Source organism: Microplitis mediator, chromosome 3, assembly GCF_029852145.1.
Source record: "Microplitis mediator isolate UGA2020A chromosome 3, iyMicMedi2.1, whole genome shotgun sequence".
NCBI classification, from domain to species: domain Eukaryota; kingdom Metazoa; phylum Arthropoda; class Insecta; order Hymenoptera; family Braconidae; genus Microplitis; species Microplitis mediator.
Genome location: NC_079971.1, coordinates 4,318,509 through 4,338,263, shown reverse-complemented (window position 1 = coordinate 4,338,263; position 19,755 = coordinate 4,318,509). Strand labels below are relative to the sequence as shown.

General features: G+C 31.1%; 4 protein-coding genes across 4 annotated transcripts; all 4 read right to left on the bottom strand.

The window, feature by feature from the left end:
- Positions 1-546: 546 nt before the first annotated feature.
- Positions 547-2,061, bottom strand: LOC130664496 (putative gustatory receptor 28a). The gene is made up of 4 exons (XM_057464438.1): positions 1,080-2,061; positions 927-998; positions 776-865; positions 547-702 (listed from the first exon to the last, which is right to left on the bottom strand). The coding sequence occupies exons 1-4, from the start codon at positions 2,055-2,057 to the stop codon at positions 634-636; spliced, it is 1,209 nt and encodes a 402-aa protein (XP_057320421.1). The 5' UTR covers positions 2,058-2,061; the 3' UTR covers positions 547-633.
- A 7,420-nt stretch (positions 2,062-9,481) lies between these two features.
- Positions 9,482-11,750, bottom strand: LOC130664490 (putative gustatory receptor 28b). The gene is made up of 4 exons (XM_057464432.1): positions 10,689-11,750; positions 10,493-10,564; positions 10,326-10,415; positions 9,482-10,254 (listed from the first exon to the last, which is right to left on the bottom strand). Exons 1-4 carry the CDS (start codon positions 11,712-11,714, stop codon positions 10,186-10,188), a joined length of 1,257 nt encoding a protein of 418 aa, XP_057320415.1. The 5' UTR covers positions 11,715-11,750; the 3' UTR covers positions 9,482-10,185.
- On the bottom strand, positions 11,717-18,995 carry LOC130665213 (uncharacterized). Its single transcript, XM_057465518.1, has 8 exons — positions 17,970-18,995; positions 17,480-17,551; positions 17,314-17,403; positions 15,744-17,239; positions 15,601-15,672; positions 14,598-14,691; positions 12,228-12,279; positions 11,717-11,771 (listed from the first exon to the last, which is right to left on the bottom strand). Exons 4-8 carry the CDS (start codon positions 16,719-16,721, stop codon positions 11,717-11,719), a joined length of 1,251 nt encoding a protein of 416 aa, XP_057321501.1. The 5' UTR covers positions 16,722-17,239; positions 17,314-17,403; positions 17,480-17,551; positions 17,970-18,995.
- LOC130664497 (uncharacterized) lies at positions 12,516-14,959 on the bottom strand. The gene is made up of 4 exons (XM_057464439.1): positions 14,602-14,959; positions 12,959-14,525; positions 12,790-12,879; positions 12,516-12,716 (listed from the first exon to the last, which is right to left on the bottom strand). The coding sequence occupies exon 2, from the start codon at positions 14,086-14,088 to the stop codon at positions 13,066-13,068; it is 1,023 nt and encodes a 340-aa protein (XP_057320422.1). The 5' UTR covers positions 14,089-14,525; positions 14,602-14,959; the 3' UTR covers positions 12,516-12,716; positions 12,790-12,879; positions 12,959-13,065.
- Positions 18,996-19,755: the final 760 nt, after the last annotated feature.

Here is a 19,755-nt window from a genome sequence, read left to right as displayed (position 1 = left end):
AAAAAAATTTTTTTTATCACTTTTTGAAGGGGGGCCGCTCTGCCCCACAAAAAAAAAAATTATTTTCAGAATTTTGGCAAAATGTCCATAAATTTGTTCGAAATAGGACAAAAGTAAAGTGATCTTATGGTTGAAAGCCACAAAAAATAATAATTGGCTTAGGGGGGCCGCTCTGCCCCACCCTCCCCTATGTTTATTTTGATAATAAGGAACTTTTTTTTATTGGAGATTGTGAGCATGATAACTTTAAAAGTGGTCACGATATCTGACTGAATGAAACCTGTTTGAATGTTATCGATTTGAAAATTGATCAATATTGTGCTAATTAAAATATTTGTGTGCGAAGGTTCCACAAAAATTTCTTGTACTGATATACTTCTTTCATTGTTTTTAATGATAAATATCATGATGAATTTCCAAAAATTTGAAACTGATTAAATAACAGACTAGACACTCAGTCATTTATTAATCAACAATACAATTATATATATATTTTTCGGTAATAAAATAGTTATTTTGGTTATTAAATACACAACATACTGTTGCATATATCAAGTAAAATTTTTTTTAACAACAAACTGACAAAGATTTTAATACTGGTGAAAACACTTTAGCGAATATTTATTGAATTTATCAATCAGGAATTGCGCTGATACGGAATTGTACCGCAATAACCAAATACGTTGCAATCGTGCCGTTGATCTATAAAAATATATCAGTCAGAAAATTGTTATTATTAAAAATAATCTACGGAAGAAAAGTTAAGTTCTCTTACTATTGCTAGAAGGGTACGGTCTAGAGGTACGATATCACAAGCGGTGAATTCAACAGTCAAATGCCAGTGGTCGCTTGCAAACTGAGTCAACTGTAACCGGAAAATTTAAATTATTAATTTTGAATATCGTTAGAATGTGAAATTTAATTACTTTTTGTTTTATTTCCTCATCCATTGCATATCGATCCAAAAGCAGATTTATGATCATGGCCGTCTTTTTATTCTGAAAACAGCGGCAATGCACAAATTAATGAAATTTTATCATGGAAAGTTAATTTTTACTATTAAAATTATTTTCGCATACCTGTTTCACTATTTTAGAGACATTAGTAGCTAATGCCGTAAATACAAAATTGTACCATAGTGAAAGTAAGACACAGAGACACATTATATTTTCACTCTCTCGTAAGTCAAGAAAGATTAAAACAATGTAATATAAATTATAAATAGTTTTAAGAGAAATAACAATGATTTCAATCAACACAGGCATTCCATAAAAACTCACAATATCTTCACACATTTCACATAAGTCAACGTACGCGCTCTTGATCCTCCCAATGTCGTCAAGAACTGATGTACGTGATAGAGATATTCTACTTTCAGAAGTCCCCAGTTTTGAAAGAATCGAATTTACGTTTTTGAATCGTATCTTTATTATATTTAGTAACATTGCGTATTGTATTATTAAGCCATTAACTATAAAATCCGGAAAACTTCCAAGCATCACAGTCACTAATGCCTTGAAATATAATTGTCTTAATATTACCATGCAACACATTATCACGATATAGATCGAAAATATTAAATAATTGATGTTGTCATTTTCTGTTTTGAAATCCGCACATTTATTCAATTTATTATCCAGAGTTTCAAATTTATTGAGAATTTTTTTGTACAATTGTTGCCTTACAATATAAAGAAGTGGTATTACACTTGTACACAACATTGAAAAAATTTTTAAATTTATTGATAGTACTTCAACAGTAAAAGTAGAATGATCACCATAGAATGGCAATAAATTACGTAGTATATAACCTGCAGTCACAACGATAATTACAAATACCAAAATATTGTAACAAGATCCGACGTATGAAAAATGAAATCTGGGTCCCTTATTTCGAATTTCTGTATTTATCCGCAAGTTAGTGTCCATTTTCCACGGTGACAATCCAAGTAATTTGAACCAAATGTGTAACATAAATAGTAAATATCGATTACAAACTAAACCATATTTTTTAAAATTAAACTTAATAAATTTTATACGTTTTAAAATTTGATTCATATTTTATTTTAAAAATATGTATACAGTGTTCACTTTACTAAGTCGCAATTGGTACTGATGGTCACCACGAGAGTGGATTCCAATTGAACCTGGCTTTTACTTTGTTGCGTGATTATTTATTTCCATTTGCTTTATTGAGGTGATAATCTCAATAATGAGAGAGACGACTCAATTAGTATATTGACAATTGTTTATTTTTTCTCTGCTTATTGTAGAAACTATTATATTCTATTTCCCGCCTGCAGTCATACAATAAATTTAAACCAATAATATTCACTCGCATAAATTATGTGAAGAAATTTGGGATACTTTTGCAAGGACATTAAAATACTTTGGTAAAATTCTATGTTGTTAATAAGAGGACGAGCTGACACGGAATTGTACCGCAATTACTAAATATGCTGTTCTCACGGCCCACGGTAACAATCCAATTATTTAAAAAAATGTTTGTTGAATAAATAGAAAAGATCGGTAACACACACTGTAAAAAATTCGCGGAGTGAATGCGGAGTGAATGAATTTTTAATTATTCACTCCCCTCGGCGTGAAATTCACTCCCCAGGGGAGTTTTCGCGGAGTAGATAATTTTTTATTAATTTAATCCCTCCGATGTGAAATTCACTCCGGAGCGGGGTTAAAAATATTATTAATAAAATATAACTCCACTCAATAAAATCGAAGTAAAAATACGCGTATTAAATTATTGATCAGCTGATATGCACACACATACGCACATACATATTTAGGCACACACGCGCACTCGCACACACACGCACGCACACATTTGCACACAATCGAACACACACACGCACACATTTTCACACATGCACACATTTGCACACACGCACACATTTGCACATACGCACACATGCACACATTTGCACAGATGCACACATTTGCACACACGCACACATTGAGACAATGTGAATTGTCATCTTCTCCCTCAGCCTTGCGGTTCCCATTTTTCCCCGTCTCGTTGCCGTCTAAACCACCTAAAGCTAGTCATAGTGCCATGGTCACATGACTAGTTATCACCTCAACGCATGACCGTGAGGGGAAGTGGGGAGCGAGCCCAAAAACTCAGCCCTAAGACCCTACGGTGATTGAACTTGACTTCGATCCTGGATCAATTAGTGATAAGACGTATAATTTAGTTTTACTGTCATATACTAGCAATTTATTTGCGACTTTGTTAATACGGATAACTACTTTGTAAATCGGGAAATTAATTTGCGTTATAGTTGTATTAATAGCAATTCTCTTGCGATATACTTTACTGTCCAAGTTTACTGATTATTATAAACAAAGTTAGTTCCATTAAATATTACTGTACGTTACCGGTGATATATTCGCGAAATAAAATTATACTGTGCCACGCATCTGTCTACATTATATCCAGCGCTTGCACTTTCTTGTAAGTAATTTTTATTATTATAATTGGCAATAAACAATCATTGCAATTGTCAATCATTCACTGTATCCACTATCTGTTCATCCTATTTATTTCCTATTTTACTGGTAAGCTTATCAAATAGTCTGATAAAATAAATATTAATTAAGTTACAAATAGTAATTCGACCATCAATAAGAATATTCTATAATTTTATAAGCCGTGAGGTAAGTTGATAAGTTTTCTCATACGTTGCCGAGTTTGAATAAGTGCGGGTCTTTGCTTTGCAAGAACTCCAGCCCACTGCTCTGTCCAAGTAAAATAAAATTTGTTAGAGGCCAGCCTAAGCCAGGGTTCAACCCGCGAATTCTGGTGGCTGCTGGTAAAAATCGCGAAGACAAAAAGCGATTTGTCTCAACTGGCGCTCGAACAGGGACTTTGCAGTAGTTCAAACCAGCAATGAAAAATTTTATTAATTTTTCTCACGGCTTTACAGTAAAAATTTTATAATAATTTCCAGTATCAATTTTAAAAAATTTCTTACCAGTATCAGAAAAAATATACTTTTCTACATTCATCATTTCATTTCATCATTCATCACCAGCATCTAATTTCACAAAATAATTAATATCCAAATTTTTTTTATTTATTATAAATCATATCAAATAATATTTGTCATTGTAATTTTGTGTGCCGGTTCGTTCCTATAGAAATTTCATTGTTCTGTGACCTTGAGCGTATACTAGCTACACGCGTCATAATATGAGATGTTAGTGTTTATTTCTCTACAGTTTACTTGACAATAACAATGCAAAATAAACACTTAAAATTTTAACATAAAATTTTGTTCGTATATTTTCTAAGTTCAGTAAATAACTTAATTTGTAACACAAAAGATTATTATACTCGTCTCCGATTTAAAATAAAATATCTTTTGCTCGACAAAATAAATTAAGTACTTAAACAAACTACAAATAAAATCTTTGCAGTAATAAATAAAAATTTATTAGTCATCAGGAATTTAGTAATAAAAATAAAATAATTTATTAACTCGAAGAGTTATTAATAGTAATCGGATAATTTTAAATAAACTATTTTTCTGCAAAGATTTAGTCGAAGATTAAAATTGTAATTAGAATAAAATTTCTGTAATTATCAGTAATCTTAATAGCTTAATTAGTCATCACATCATGTTGCCGAGGACACCGATTCCAAGAACACTTCCAGCAGTTACGGGTAATAATTATAATAATATTGGTCACAATCTACTTCAATTTCCGCCTAATCCAGCATCAAGTTCAATAATTCCTACGACTAGTGCCATTGATGATTTGCTAGACCTCACGGGAGGTATACACAACAGTACAGTGAATAATAATAACGACATTCCTGTAAATAATATGATTGGCCATCCAACTGCACAGATAAATAATGCGAGCTCAATAGCAGTCTTGTCAAATGCTATAGCTCAGTCTGCAGCCTTGCAAGCCGCACGCCAAGAGTCGTCACTGACGGGTACAATCTCACGACCCTCCAATACGTTACCGATATCATCGAATTCGGGAACGGCAATACAAGCTAGAAATAATCTAACGTTTCCAAATAGCTGTATTTCTAGCACATTGATGCCCAGAGAATTGTTTTCAATGGCTACTGTCTCACAGGCAGCAAATCTCCTCACGGCTGGCCATCTTGCCCCGCAATCATACGTGCAATCGTCTCAAGCAAGCAGCGTGTCATCAGCTGTACATCAAGCACCTGCGCAGGAACCATACGCGCATCAAACGGTCCCACTACCAATTCATACGTTACCGTCGTATGTGCACACGCAGCCACTACCATCTAATATGATACCAGCACATATGCAGCCTGCAACGTTCCATCACACACACAACGTGACAACTGGGTATACGAGCGCAATGGGCTTTAATTTTACTTATCTGTACGAAATCAGTCGATTTGTAAAATCGTGGAATATTTCTTTTCCTTCTCGGAATCGTACGTCGTCATTTGATGCACGAAAATACATCAAAACTATAGAACAACGTATGCGCAGCTATGACATTCCTTTCGAGAATTTCCCTACGGTTGTAACCAATACACTCAACGGTAACGTCCTTGAGTGGTATTATCAAAATGAAGAATTATTTATTAATTGGGAAACTTTTAAATACTATTTTAAAATCTGGCAAACGCAACAGACCGATGAGGACTTATTGCAAGAGATCTACGCAGCTAAGCAGGGTGATGACGAAACTGGAGTATCTTTCGTGAACCGGATGCAAGGAGCTTTTATGCAATTGGAGGAGCCGTTACCGCAAGCGAAGCAAATTCGCATAATAATCGCGCGGTTCAATTCGTGTTTTTTGCAAAAATTTGCAGGGGAAAATATCTCGAATTATGCGGAATTACTTACGCGTGTTAGTGCTTGGCAGGCGACGGCTAACGCACTCAATTCCAACTACAATGTCTCAAATAAACAAAGAGCACGTAATCCCGTCGATCACTGTATCCAAGACTCTCCAAATTTTGATTCAATCAACATTATAACTACCGCACATCCACATGCCTCACAGAATAAAAAACTCAGTTCTAATAAAAATAATTGTAATTGTCATCGAAATTCAAGGCAGTCTGACAATAGAGCAAATGATTCAAATTTAGAGCTTCCAGCTTTACTAAATAATTTTGAATCATTCATGAAATTATTCCTGGAAAGATTAGAACGAATAACGTCAAGCAGTTCTTCGGCAAATACCACTCCGGCGCAACAAACTTCTGTAAAGAATACACCTGTCTGCGGTCGTTGTGGCCGAATTGGCCACGTTTCTGACCTTTGCTGTGCGCCTACAACTGATAAACTACGAATTAAAGCAGGATTAAAAGTGCGACAAAAATCTATGAAGAATTCTGACAATCAGCCCAAAATAAAATACACAGACAAGACCGACGGCGACGTTCAAGATACTCGAGTTGACGATTTAATTAAGCTTGCGTCTCCAATAAATAAAATTCAAAGTAATTCGGAAGCATTGAATCCTCGTCAAGTCACAAAAATAAATAAATTAAATAATAGTAAAACACCTAAAGTAAAAACGACACATCAAAAAGCACATACCGCTAAAGATAAAATCAAAACTACACAAAGCGTAGCTCCGAAATTTTACAGTCAATCATCAACTCATTCAGCAGCTGTTTGTGACAACACAGTTGAAACTTGCGGAAAATTTTCTTCAGCGAGTCTGAAAGCTCCGTCAAGAGTCAGTCAGATGGTCACCAACGTATTTATTGGTCGACACAAGATTGACGCATTACTGGACAGTGGAAGTGGACGCAGCTACATCTCTGAAGCTGCATACGAACACATCAAAGAAAACCAACTGCAAGAACTCATATCAGGCTCCATGGATGCTCGTGAGGTCATTATGGCAAATTCTAAACCAACACAAACACGAGGTGGTGCGCCTTTCCGGATAAATTTAGACGGCCACGATATTATCACTTGGTTGACCGTCGTACCAGGATTGTCTACTCCTGTCATCCTTGGACTAGATTTTTGGCAGTTAGCGGACATCCAAGTAAACTCCAAAGAAAACACATGGAAAATAAATTCAAGTGAAATAACTCACACATTCTCCTCAAGGACACGTCAATTGAATTCAGCAACGTTAAACTCACTGTCGTCAACTGAAGAGGCTAATCATAATCAAAATATCTTACTCAAACAACAAGAAAATATTACTTATTATAACCTGAGTGAACTAATACATTAAGTAGTTGATAAGAAAATTTATCATGCGTTACCGAAATGGATATGCTCCAACAATATTTTCCATCAAATTCATACTCATCTCATTCATTCATTTCATTTATTATTGCCAATTGTAATAATTTTTAATTACAGCGTCGAGTCTGGGAGCAGTCGGCAGACTGAATAATCGAAATTTTTAAATAGTATTACTCCTCTACAGTCCTCAGACTTTCAAAAAAAATATTTGTATTTAATTATTAATTGTAAATATTACGAAATTATTTTTACAGTATCTTGTAATATTAGTTCGTAAGCGGTAACTATACACTTCTAGACTGATCCAGATCGAAGTCCCAGGATAGAAGTGAACCTGAAAAGGGTGACTAAACTCTAATATTTTTAGTATCCCTTACGACTGGCAATACCTGTAAATATTTTCATAAAATCAATTTTTATATTACGGCAATACTTGCCAAGCATTTACGGTGATCTACTTGCCATTATTAAGGCGATTTACGCGCATTGTAAATATTGTAAATAAACTAAATCATTCTTTTCAGTCGGACAACCTAGACGAGAGGTCAAAAAGGTAACCTTGGCTTGGTGGGGGGGATTGAGACAATGTGAATTGTCATCTTCTCCCTCAGCCTTGCGGTTCCCATTTTTCCCCGTCTCGTTGCCGTCTAAACCACCTAAAGCTAGTCATAGTGCCATGGTCACATGACTAGTTATCACCTCAACGCATGACCGTGAGGGGAAGTGGGGAGCGAGCCCAAAAACTCAGCCCTAAGACCCTACGGTGATTGAACTTGACTTCGATCCTGGATCAATTAGTGATAAGACGTATAATTTAGTTTTACTGTCATATACTAGCAATTTATTTGCGACTTTGTTAATACGGATAACTACTTTGTAAATCGGGAAATTAATTTGCGTTATAGTTGTATTAATAGCAATTCTCTTGCGATATACTTTACTGTCCAAGTTTACTGATTATTATAAACAAAGTTAGTTCCATTAAATATTACTGTACGTTACCGGTGATATATTCGCGAAATAAAATTATACTGTGCCACGCATCTGTCTACATTATATCCAGCGCTTGCACTTTCTTGTAAGTAATTTTTATTATTATAATTGGCAATAAACAATCATTGCAATTGTCAATCATTCACTGTATCCACTATCTGTTCATCCTATTTATTTCCTATTTTACTGGTAAGCTTATCAAATAGTCTGATAAAATAAATATTAATTAAGTTACAAATAGTAATTCGACCATCAATAAGAATATTCTATAATTTTATAAGCCGTGAGGTAAGTTGATAAGTTTTCTCATACGTTGCCGAGTTTGAATAAGTGCGGGTCTTTGCTTTGCAAGAACTCCAGCCCACTGCTCTGTCCAAGTAAAATAAAATTTGTTAGAGGCCAGCCTAAGCCAGGGTTCAACCCGCGAATTCTGGTGGCTGCTGGTAAAAATCGCGAAGACAAAAAGCGATTTGTCTCAACATTTGCACACAAGCACACATGTGCACACAAGCACACATTTGCACACAAGCACACGCACACACACACACACACACACACACACACACACGCACGCGGATTATCAGAAACAAAAAAACCAAACGGCGTTGTAATCTGTATGCATGTGGTTATCGTTGCACGTGGGGGATTTTGAAAATTTGGATTTAAAAAAAAATGACGACATATTAAAAATTTTTTCGTTTTTTTTTTCTCATTTTTTTGGATTCAAACAGCCCTCAAAAATTAAAAAAATCAAAATTTTCAAAATCCCCTACGTGCAACTTTAGCTACTGAATAGACGAATACGAAAAAAAAAAAAGTTGCGGATCGGTTCATATTTATGCAAATTACAGATGCCACCAGTTCAAAAAAAGTAGTTTCGAGAAAAATGCGTTTAAAGTTTTTAGTCGATGCAACGGTCAGTTGACGCGCTGTCACAAAAATGACTATAACTTGAAAAATATTATGAATTTTCATATAAAACTCTAGATACATATTTTTGAATATATAAACTTTGATTTAATAAAAAAAAAAAAAATTTTTTTTTTTTGAAGTTTCACAGTGGCTATCCCCCTTAACTATTTCATAATTGGTACATTTATGCAATTTGTTATCCAACTTTTAAACTGATTAAAAACACTCATTAACCATTTTTGTCTAATAATATCAATAAGTGGAATGACACTTGTACTTAACATTGATAAAAATCCAATTTCTAGTGATATTATTACTATATTTGAATCAGAATAAAGTTTTTCCGATACTAGATTACGTACAATATAAATATTTATTGGAACAATAATTAAAAATAATAAAACATTGTAACATGTTCCCGGGTATGAAAATTTGAATCCTAAACTTTTATTTTCAACTTGTAGATTTTTACTAAATAATACTGTCTCCATTTTCCACAGCGATAATCCAAATATTTTGAACCAAATGTGTAACATGAATGTCAAATATCGATAACACACTAAATTATGTCTTTTTAAGTTTAATTTTTCCTTCAACTTATTAAAGTTTATTTGTTTCATTTTTAAATTTGTATTTTATTTTATTTTAAAAATAAGTGAAATTGTCTTCACTTTACAGAGTTACAATTATGACTGATGCCGCGAAAATGTTTTCTAATCGAATAGCTTTTTCTTTCAGGTTTATTGCGTGATTGTTTTATTTTTTTCCATTTGCACGGTTATCGATAGTTAGTTTAAAACAGAATAAAAACTCTATACAAAGTTACTAATTTATCTATTGTTCATGTTTTTTTTTTATCTTTGATCAGTATAACAATAGTATTATAAAAGTACTTCTTGTATCGAGCGATTGATTTCTTGAAAATTTACAAATAAATAATTTTATTTAAAGATATAAATTTTTTTATTAATTGCATGTATTGACTATTGAACAAATTTCAGATTATATCAATTAGACAAACAACACTCTTATAAATTTTAATTTAATTAATCGGACTTTGCATTGAGACCAAACTGTACGCCAATAATGAGATAAGTTGCCAATGTACCGATAATCTAAAATAAACGTGAGAAGAAATGTTTTTTAATAATTATTGAATACAACGTAAAAATTATAAATAACTCACAGTCGCTAGAAGAGTACGATCTAGGGGTATAATTTCGCAAGCAGTTAATTCAATTTTTAAATGCCAGAGATCACTGGAAAATTTTGATAACTGAAATTCAAAATTTATTTATAACTTCAATTGAATTTACAAATAAGCAAAATCATTAAAGTATTAATTTTTCTTACTTTAGTTTTTATTTTTTCATCCATTGAATTCTGATCCGTCAGATAATTAATCGTTTTTCCGAGTATCATATTCTGAAACGAAACAATGCCCAAATTACAGAAAAATCACTTGATAAATCATTAGTCGATTAAAATTTTTTACGTTTTCCGGAAAAAATTTTAAATATCAGGGTTTATATTATCAAGTCCAACATACCTGCTTTATTATTTTAGTGACACTAGAAGTGAACGTTGTGAATAAAAACGAAATCCACAATAGACGGATCGCATCCACATGCCACTTATGACGTATAACAGATACTTTGAATATAGACATTACTACAAAGTATAAAGTGGATATAGCTCGTATACCAAAACTCAAAATGACAATTAAAATGGGTATTCCATAAAAATTAGCAATATCATGACACATTTCTCTCAACTCCATAAAAGCCAATTTTAGATTGTCGATGTCATTAAAAACTGATTCACGTAAAAGTAATTGTTGTGTCACGGATGATATTTGCGTTTGATCTTCATTACATTTTATTGTAAATGATTTAGAAATAGTTGAATTTATACTTTTGAATCTCTTGTTGACCCTATAGAGCAGCATTGCATATTGTATTATTAAAATACCACTAATTACGGTTGGTAAATTTTCAAAAAATACGCTTATTAATGGGAAGTAGTACAGATCCATTATTATTGTACCGCCAATAGTTAATAAGAAGTTTATGACAAATATAACGTGATTGGTGTTATCCTTAATCTTTTCATAACATGCGCACTTGTTTAATACTCCGTCGATGTTTTTGAATCGGTTATTAACACTAATTAGTCTTTTTTGCCGAAATGTGTAAATGAGTGAAATAAAACTCACACAGAGTAATGTAAAATATAAAAATTCTACTACAGTTGATACTAATAATGAGCTATAAATACTCGATTCTAATAGTTTGCCGAGTAGGTTATAAAGGCTTAATGAAGAAAGAACCAAAAATAACAAAATATTATAAAATGACCCGATGTATGAAAACTTCCATTGGAAATTTTGATTTCCAACTTTGCGGTTTCTGTTGAATATTTCAGAAAAGTCTATTGCCCATGGCGCCAATCCGAATATTTTGAAAAAAAAGTGTTGAAAAAGTAGAAAAAATCTATAATACACTGAATCATCTTGACTATAATTAGAAGAATTTTTGGACTCATTCAAATTTCGACTATCCATTATTCGATTCATATTTATTCCGTTAATGTGTCAGACCGAAGTGTTAACTTTGCGGTGTCACTATTGCTACTAAAGAATAACACGAGAATGTTGTTCGTTTTTATATCTAGATTGTATTTTTTCCGTGATTGTTGTTGCATATTTTTTTCCATGCGACACTAGTATATTGATGGTTTGAGTTAGTTGACTATAATATGCATGCGAGGTCAAAACGGACATATTTTTTATGTTTTATTCCGTTACCAATAATATAATGAGTTCCGTTAATATAAATATAATTATGGTTATTAATTATTCAAAATATACCTGGTCAATATACATTTATAGATGATAAAAACAACAACGCACATGCACAAGAATACCATTAAATATTCAGATTTAATAATTAATAAGAATGCTAAATTAATGAGTCATTTATATCATAAAAAAGAGATTTTTTTTTGTAAGGAAAAGATTTGCGTTATTTGAATTAATAAAAATCATTTTTTGGAAAAATTATTTATGTTTATTTTGATAATAAGGAACTTTTTTTTATTGGAGATTGTGAGCATGATAACTTTAAAAGTGGTCACGATATCTGACTGAATGAAACCTGTTTGAATGTTATCGATTTGAAAATTGATCAATATTGTGCTAATTAAAATATTTGTGTGCGAAGGTTCCACAAAAATTTCTTGTACTGATATACTTCTTTCATTGTTTTTAATGATAAATATCATGATGAATTTCCAAAAATTTGAAACTGATTAAATAACAGACTAGACACTCAGTCATTTATTAATCAACAATACAATTATATATATATTTTTCGGTAATAAAATAGTTATTTTGGTTATTAATTACTCAACATACTGTTGCATATATCAAGTAAAAATTTTTTTAACAACAAACTGACAAAGATTTTAATACTGGTGAAAACACTTTAGCGAATATTTATTAAATTTATTAATCAGGAATTGCGCTGATACGGAATTGTACCGCAATAACCAAATACGTTGCAATCGTACCGTTGATCTATAAAAATATACCAGTCAGAAAATTATTGTTACTAAAAATAATCTACGGAATAAAAGTTAAACTTTCTTACTATTGCTAGAAGGGTACGGTCTAGAGGTACGATATCACAAGCGGTGAATTCAACAGTCAAATGCCAGTGGTCTCTTGCAAACTGAGTCAACTGTAACCGCAAAAATGAATTATATGACAAAATTTAAATCATTAAATTTTAATATCGTTAGAATGTGAACTTTAATTACTTTTTGTTTTATTTCCTCATCCATTGCATATCGATCCGAAAGCAAATTTATGATCATAGCCGTCTTTTTATTCTGAAAACAGTGGCAATGCACAAATTAATAAAATTTTATCGTTGAAAGTTAATTTTCACTCTTAAATTATTGTCGCATACCTGTTTCATTATTTTTGAGACATTGGTAGCTAATACCGTAAATACAAAATTGTACCATAGTGAAATTAATACACAGAGATACATTATATTGTCAGTCTCTCGGAAGTCGAGAAAGATTAAAATAATGTAATATAAATTATAAATAGTTTTAAGAGAAGTGACAATAATGTCAATCAACACGGGTATTCCATAAAAACTCACAATATCTTCACACATTTCACATAAGTCAACGTACGCGCTCTTGATCCTCCCAATGTCGTCAAGAACTGATGTACGTGATAGAGATATTTTACTTTCAGAAGTCCCCAGTTTTGAAAGTATCGAATTTATGTTTTTGAATCGTATCTTTACTATGCTTAGTAACATTGCGTATTGTACTATTAAGCCACTAACTATAAAATCCGGAAAACTTGCAAGCATCACATTCACTAATGCCTTGAAATATAATTGTCTTAATATTACCATGCAACACATTATCACGACATAGATCGAAAATATTAAATAATTGATGTTGTCATTTTCCGTTTTGGAATCCGCACATTTATTCAATTTATCATCCAGACTTTCAAATTTATTGAGAACTTTTCTGTACAAATTTTGCCGAAAAGTATAAATAAGTGGTATTATACTTGTACACAGCATCCAAAAAAATGTTAAATATATTGATAGCATTTCGAGTGTAAAACTGTTATAATGACTAAAAATTGACAATAAATTACGTAGCAAATAACTTGAAAATCCAGCGATAAATATAAATACTAAAATATTGTAACAAGATCCGACGTATGAAAAATGAAATCTGGGTCCCTTATTTCGAATTTCTGTATTTATCCGCAAGTTAGTGTCCATTTTCCACGGTGACAATCCAAGTAATTTGAACCAAATGTGTAACATAAATAATATACATCGATTACAAACTAAACCATATTTTTTAAAGTTAAACTTAATAAATTTAATACGTTGTAAAATTTGATTCATATTTTATTTTGAAAATATGTATACAGTGTTCACTTTACTAAGTCGCAATTGGTACTGATGGTCACCACGAGAGTGGATTCCAATTGAATACTTGGCTTTTCCTTTGTTGCGTGATTATTTATTTTCATTTGCTTTATTGAGGTGATAATCTCAATAATGAGAGAGACGACTCAATTAGTATATTGACAATTATATATTTTTTCTCCGCTTATTATAGAAGCTATTATATTCTATTTCCTGTCTGCAGTCATACAATAAATTAAAATCAATAATATTCACTCGCATAAATTATCTGGAGGAATTTGGAGTACTAAGGATTAGAAAACTTTTGCAAGGAAATTAAAATACTTTGGTAAAATTTTATGTTGTTAATCAGAGGGCGAGCTGACACGGAATTGTACCGCAATTACTAAATATGTTGCGATTGTACCAGTAATCTGAAAAAAAATTTCAGTAATTTAAGGAAATGTTTCTTTAAATAATATAATAAAAAAAAAAAACAAATTTACTTACTATTGCTAGGAGGGTACGATCTAGTGGGATGATATCACAAGCAGTGAAGTCAATGGTCAGATGCCAGAGGTCACGTGAAAATTTTTCCAACTATCAGAAAAATTGTATATATAAAAAAATTTAATTTACTGAGCACTGATGTTATTAAAAATATTAAGTTTCCTTCACAGGAAATTGGGAAAAATTAAAGACCATTTTTCAACAGAAAATTTTTTTATGTAATCTCTAGAAAAAAGTATGGGGTAAGTTAGTCAGGCGAAGTATCCCGTATGAAAAAACGATATATGGTTAAAATATATATAGAATCATATGTGTTTGCACCAACAAAATATGTGATATAGTATATTGTATATTATAAAAAATCATACAGAGATTTTGGCCGATTTAATATAAAATTATATACTGTCGTAAATATATGTATTCCATGTATATAACTTATATGTTTTTTATATTAAGCTATATATATATATATTTACGTTTACCTTATAATATATTGTATTGGTATGTTTCCTTTTATATTCAAAAAATATAAAATTTTTATATGAAATAAAATATATAGTAGCATATAATTTATATTGTATATGGTACCATATATTTTCTTTACTATATTTAAGCATATATTTTATTCGGTGTATGTATATGTATATGGGGATATATATTCGCATCAAATTAACAAATTTTGACAATTTTAACTGTAATTAAAAAAATATATTAAAATTCAGATCTAATTTAATTGGAGTTGGTCATACAAATAAGAAACTTTTTTTCCATACACAATATAAATATATGTTTTTATATATGATCAGAATATATTTTTCATATATGACAAGAATATATATTTTCACATATGATAAAAATACTTTTGTGGAAATGATTAAAATATTTGGAGTGACCAACTCATCCCATATTTTTTAACAGACCGTAGAAATTTTTTGTTGTTGAAAAGTAGTGTCTCATTTTGCCCCACAGTCTCATTTCTCTTCCCCCATGCTCTCCTACCTTTTTTCTGATTTTCTCATCGGCTGAATATCGATCGATAAGTAAATTTATAATCCTAGCGGTTTTTTTAATCTGAAAAAGTGGCAATGGTCAAATAAATTTTATCCAATTTTAAAAATCCTACCGAAATTATTATCGCATACCTGTTTCATTATTTCAGTTATAAAACTAGTCATTACCATGAATAAAAAGATAATTCGTGATAAGGATATTCCATACTGGTACATAATAGTGCCAGCTTTTTGTATGTTAATTAGAACTAAAATTGTGTTGTACAGATTCAAAATACTTCTAACACACAGACTTATAATAATAATCAATATGGGCAACCCATAAAAATCTCCAATATCTTCACACATTCCACATAATTCTACATACGCCCTTTTAATCACGTCAATGTCATCAATAACTGACTCACGTGATAGCGATATTTTGCTTTCAGAAGTTCCTAATTTCGAAAGCGTCAAATTGATACTTTTGAATCTGGTTCTTATCATGTTTAATAAGAACGAGTATTGTATTATCACCCAACTACCGATAAAATATGGAAAGCCGACAGTTAAAACTAAAATAAATGATTTATAATGAATTTGTCTCGTTATTATTGAGCTTATAATCAAAACGGAATTAACAGCAAAGATCAAATAATTGCTATTATTAATTTCTAGTTGGTAATCTGCACATTTACTTAATTGCTGATCAACACTTTTAGATCGCTTGTTAACACTTATTAACAATTTTTGCCGAAAAATGTAAATTAATATAACTAAACTTGTGCACATGATCGTAATAAACGAGAGTTTTATCGATATTAAGTCTAATGATGGATTCAAACCGATTTCAGTTAATGAAATATTTAATACAACTAAAATATCAAATGAAACATAGACTACAAATGTCAAAATACTGTAACAAGAACCAAGGTATGAAAAATAGCAATCAAAATTTCGATTTTCAACTTCGCGGTTTCCGCGGAATATTCCGGAAGTTTCCATCGTCCATGGTAACAATCCAATTGTTTTGAAAAAAATGTAGTGAAAAAGTATGAAATATCGGTAATACACTGAATCATCTTGACTATTTAATTTTTTTTTTGACCTGCTCAAATTTATTCCTTCCATTATTATTATTTATATTGAACTCCATTAATGCGTCAGACCCAAGTGTTTACTTCGCAGTGTCACGATAACTACTGATGAGTAGCACGAGCGTGTTGTTCGTTTCTATATCTAGATTTTACTTTTTTTTTTTTTTTTGTAATCATAGTTGCATATATTTTGCTGTGTGACAATTGTTTGTTGATATTTACAGTAAAGTACCCTATTATAGGAGCCACATGCAAGGCCAGGAAATAATCAATTTTTTATGTTTACTTCACAAATCCCGAATAACGCGATCTAGTGATAAAATATCGTAGGTTTTGAATTCAAATTTTGAATCTTAGCGATCATTTAGAAATTTTGGAAATAATCAATGAAATTATTGTGTGATTGAATACAAAATTTTTATTTCTAAATATCTATTGGGCAAATGACCACACGGAAAAACACTTTTATAAATCATTGTTTTTTTGATGAGATGGTGAATTAAGAGCAAATTGCACGCCGATTACGAGATAAGTTGCCAAAGTACCGGTAATCTAAAAAAAACAGTAATCAAAAAAAAATTTTCAAATAATTATGGAATAGGAAACAAGAATACAAAATTTCTCACGATTGCTAGAAGCGTACGATCTAGGGGTATAATATCGCAAGCAGTCAATTCAATCTTTAAATGCCAGAGATCACTTGAAAATTTCGATAACTGAAATTTATAAATTATCTATTACTATTTTTATTAAATATATAATTGATATTATTAAAGTAGAAGTTTTAATTACTTTAGTGATTATTTTCTCATCCATTGAATGCTGATCCGTCAGCAAATTTATCGTTTTTCCCAGTTTTCTATTCTGAAATCGATGCCCAAATTTAAATAACTAACTTAATAAATCGTTAGATGAATTTTAAAAAGCGACCTACAAATTATTCAAATTTCCCGCTAAGAAAATTTCAAATTCATAAAAAAAACTTATAAGTTATTGATTTTATGGTGCGTTCGCCAGCAAAGTTTTATATTACCCCTCAGATGACATCAGGTGCCATTTTGACCCCAGACCATTTTCAAATATTTTATTTTTTTACTTCTCAATAAAACTAATATATGATCAAGGCTAAGGGTTCTCTGTAAAAGTGAGAAATATTTTACAGAAGTTATTGAAGATAAATTTTGAAAACCCTCGGTCGTTTTTCCACACTAGGGTCAAAATGTTACCGTATGACTCACGAAATTTCTCAGGGGTCTGTTATTTTAAAATAAAATCCCTCTACCTGTTTCATGAGTCTAGTAGCACTGGTAGTTAACGTAGTAAATAGTAAAGTAGCCCACATCAATCGGATTCCATCCACATGCCACACCATGTTTATAGTCGGTACATTGAAAAATGACAATATTATAAAGTACACAGTAGAGATAGTTCTTACAGCAAAACAAAAAATGACAATTAAAATAGGTATTCCATAAAAATCAGCAGTATCTTGACACATGTCTCTCAACTCCATGAAAGCGAATTTTAGATTGTCGACGTCATTGAGAACTGATTCGCGGGAAAGTACTTTTAGTGTCACAGAAGATATGTGTGTTTGAGTTTCATTAGATTTTAATGTAACTAATTTCGAAATAGTTGAATTTATACTTCTGAACCTAATGTCAACTCTATTGAGCAGCATCGTATATTGTATTACTACTGCACCGCTAATCACGGCTGGTAAATTTTCGAAAAAAACGCTCAATGATGGAGAGTAAAACAGATCCATTATTATTATTAGGCAAATAGTTGTAAAAAAATTAACGGCAAATATTAAATCATTGGTGCAATTCTTCTCGATTTCATAATCTGCGCACTTATTTAACACTTCGTCAACAATTTTGAATCTGTTGTTGACACTCGTTAATAATTTCTGACGAAATACATAAATAAGGAGAATAAAATTTGTACAGAGTAAAGTAAAATACAAAAATTCTACTACAGTTGATACCAATAGTGAGTTATAAAGAGTCCATCCTATTAGTTTGCCAAATAGTCTATAAAGACTTAATGAAGAAACAACTAAAGATAACAGAATATTATAAAATGATCCAATATATGAAAAATTCCACTGGAAATTTCGATTTCCAGCTTTGCGGTTTCTGTTAAATATTTCAGAAAAGTCTATTGCCCACGGCGACAATCCGAATATTTTGAAAAAAATGTGTTGAACAAGTAGAAAAAATCTATAATACACTGAATCATCTTGACTATAATTAGAGTAATTTTTGGACTCATTCAAATTTTGTCCTTCCGTTATTCGATTCATTTTTATTCCGTTAATATGTCAGACCGAAGTGTTAACTTTGCGGTGTCACTATTGCTACTAAAGAATATCACGAGAACACTGTTCGTTTTAATATCTGGTTATTATTTTTTCTGTGATTATTGATGCATATTTTCTTTCATGTGACACTAATATGTGATGGTTTTAGTAAAGTCGACTATAAACTGAATGCGTCGTTAAAAATGGATTTAATATTTATGATTTGTACAGTCAACAATAATCCAGCGATTATGAATTATTTAAGTGATTTACGTTAAGATAATCAAAACATCTGATATTTGCATAGTCGCAACACAGCAATATTTAGATTTTACAATTGATGACAACATATACTATCAACTAATTGAAAAATGACAATAAATTTTTAAATTGCACTAGTAATCTTAAGTAGAACAAATTATTTTTGAATTCGTCAATAAAAAAAACCAAAATAAGTTGAATATAAAAAAAATATCAAATATAGTTCATTGATTGATTCGACTCAAAATTGATGCTTTCATTGATTTAAATATTGCAGACTGATATATAACTTTCAAAGGTATCACCATTAAGTTTTCACAGGGCATTCAATTAATTAGCAATTAGTTTCTGTATGTACTTTTGATAAAACGTAAAGTCATTGTTAATAATCATAATTTATTTATTCAAATAACCGACTGATGTACATCTTTAAAAGTATTCACGATAACGGACAACTGACTACTGACACCTGTTTGAATGAAATCGATTTGAAAAAAAATTT

Excerpts from the sequence above, each read along its gene's own strand:
- LOC130664496 (XM_057464438.1), bottom strand. The coding sequence starts at position 2,057 with ATGAATCAAATTTTAAAACGTATAAAATTTATTAAGTTTAATTTTAAA. Across the intron at positions 866-926 it reads ATGAGGAAATAAAACAAAAA|TTGACTCAGTTTGCAAGCGA; the intron begins GTAATTAAATTT and ends TTCCGGTTACAG. Across the intron at positions 703-775 it reads ACCGTACCCTTCTAGCAATA|ATCAACGGCACGATTGCAAC; the intron begins GTAAGAGAACTT and ends ATATTTTTATAG.
- LOC130664490 (XM_057464432.1), bottom strand. The coding sequence starts at position 11,714 with ATGAATCGAATAATGGATAGTCGAAATTTGAATGAGTCCAAAAATTCT. Across the intron at positions 10,416-10,492 it reads ATGAAAAAATAAAAACTAAA|TTATCAAAATTTTCCAGTGA; the intron begins GTAAGAAAAATT and ends TTTGAATTTCAG. Across the intron at positions 10,255-10,325 it reads ATCGTACTCTTCTAGCGACT|ATTATCGGTACATTGGCAAC; the intron begins GTGAGTTATTTA and ends CGTTTATTTTAG.
- LOC130664497 (XM_057464439.1), bottom strand. The coding sequence starts at position 14,088 with ATGAATCAAATTTTACAACGTATTAAATTTATTAAGTTTAACTTTAAA.
- LOC130665213 (XM_057465518.1), bottom strand. The coding sequence starts at position 16,721 with ATGGAAGGAATAAATTTGAGCAGGTCAAAAAAAAAATTAAATAGTCAA. Across the intron at positions 15,673-15,743 it reads TAACTGAAATAATGAAACAG|ATTAAAAAAACCGCTAGGAT; the intron begins GTATGCGATAAT and ends CCACTTTTTCAG. Across the intron at positions 14,692-15,600 it reads ATGAGAAAATCAGAAAAAAG|TTGGAAAAATTTTCACGTGA; the intron begins GTAGGAGAGCAT and ends TTTTTCTGATAG.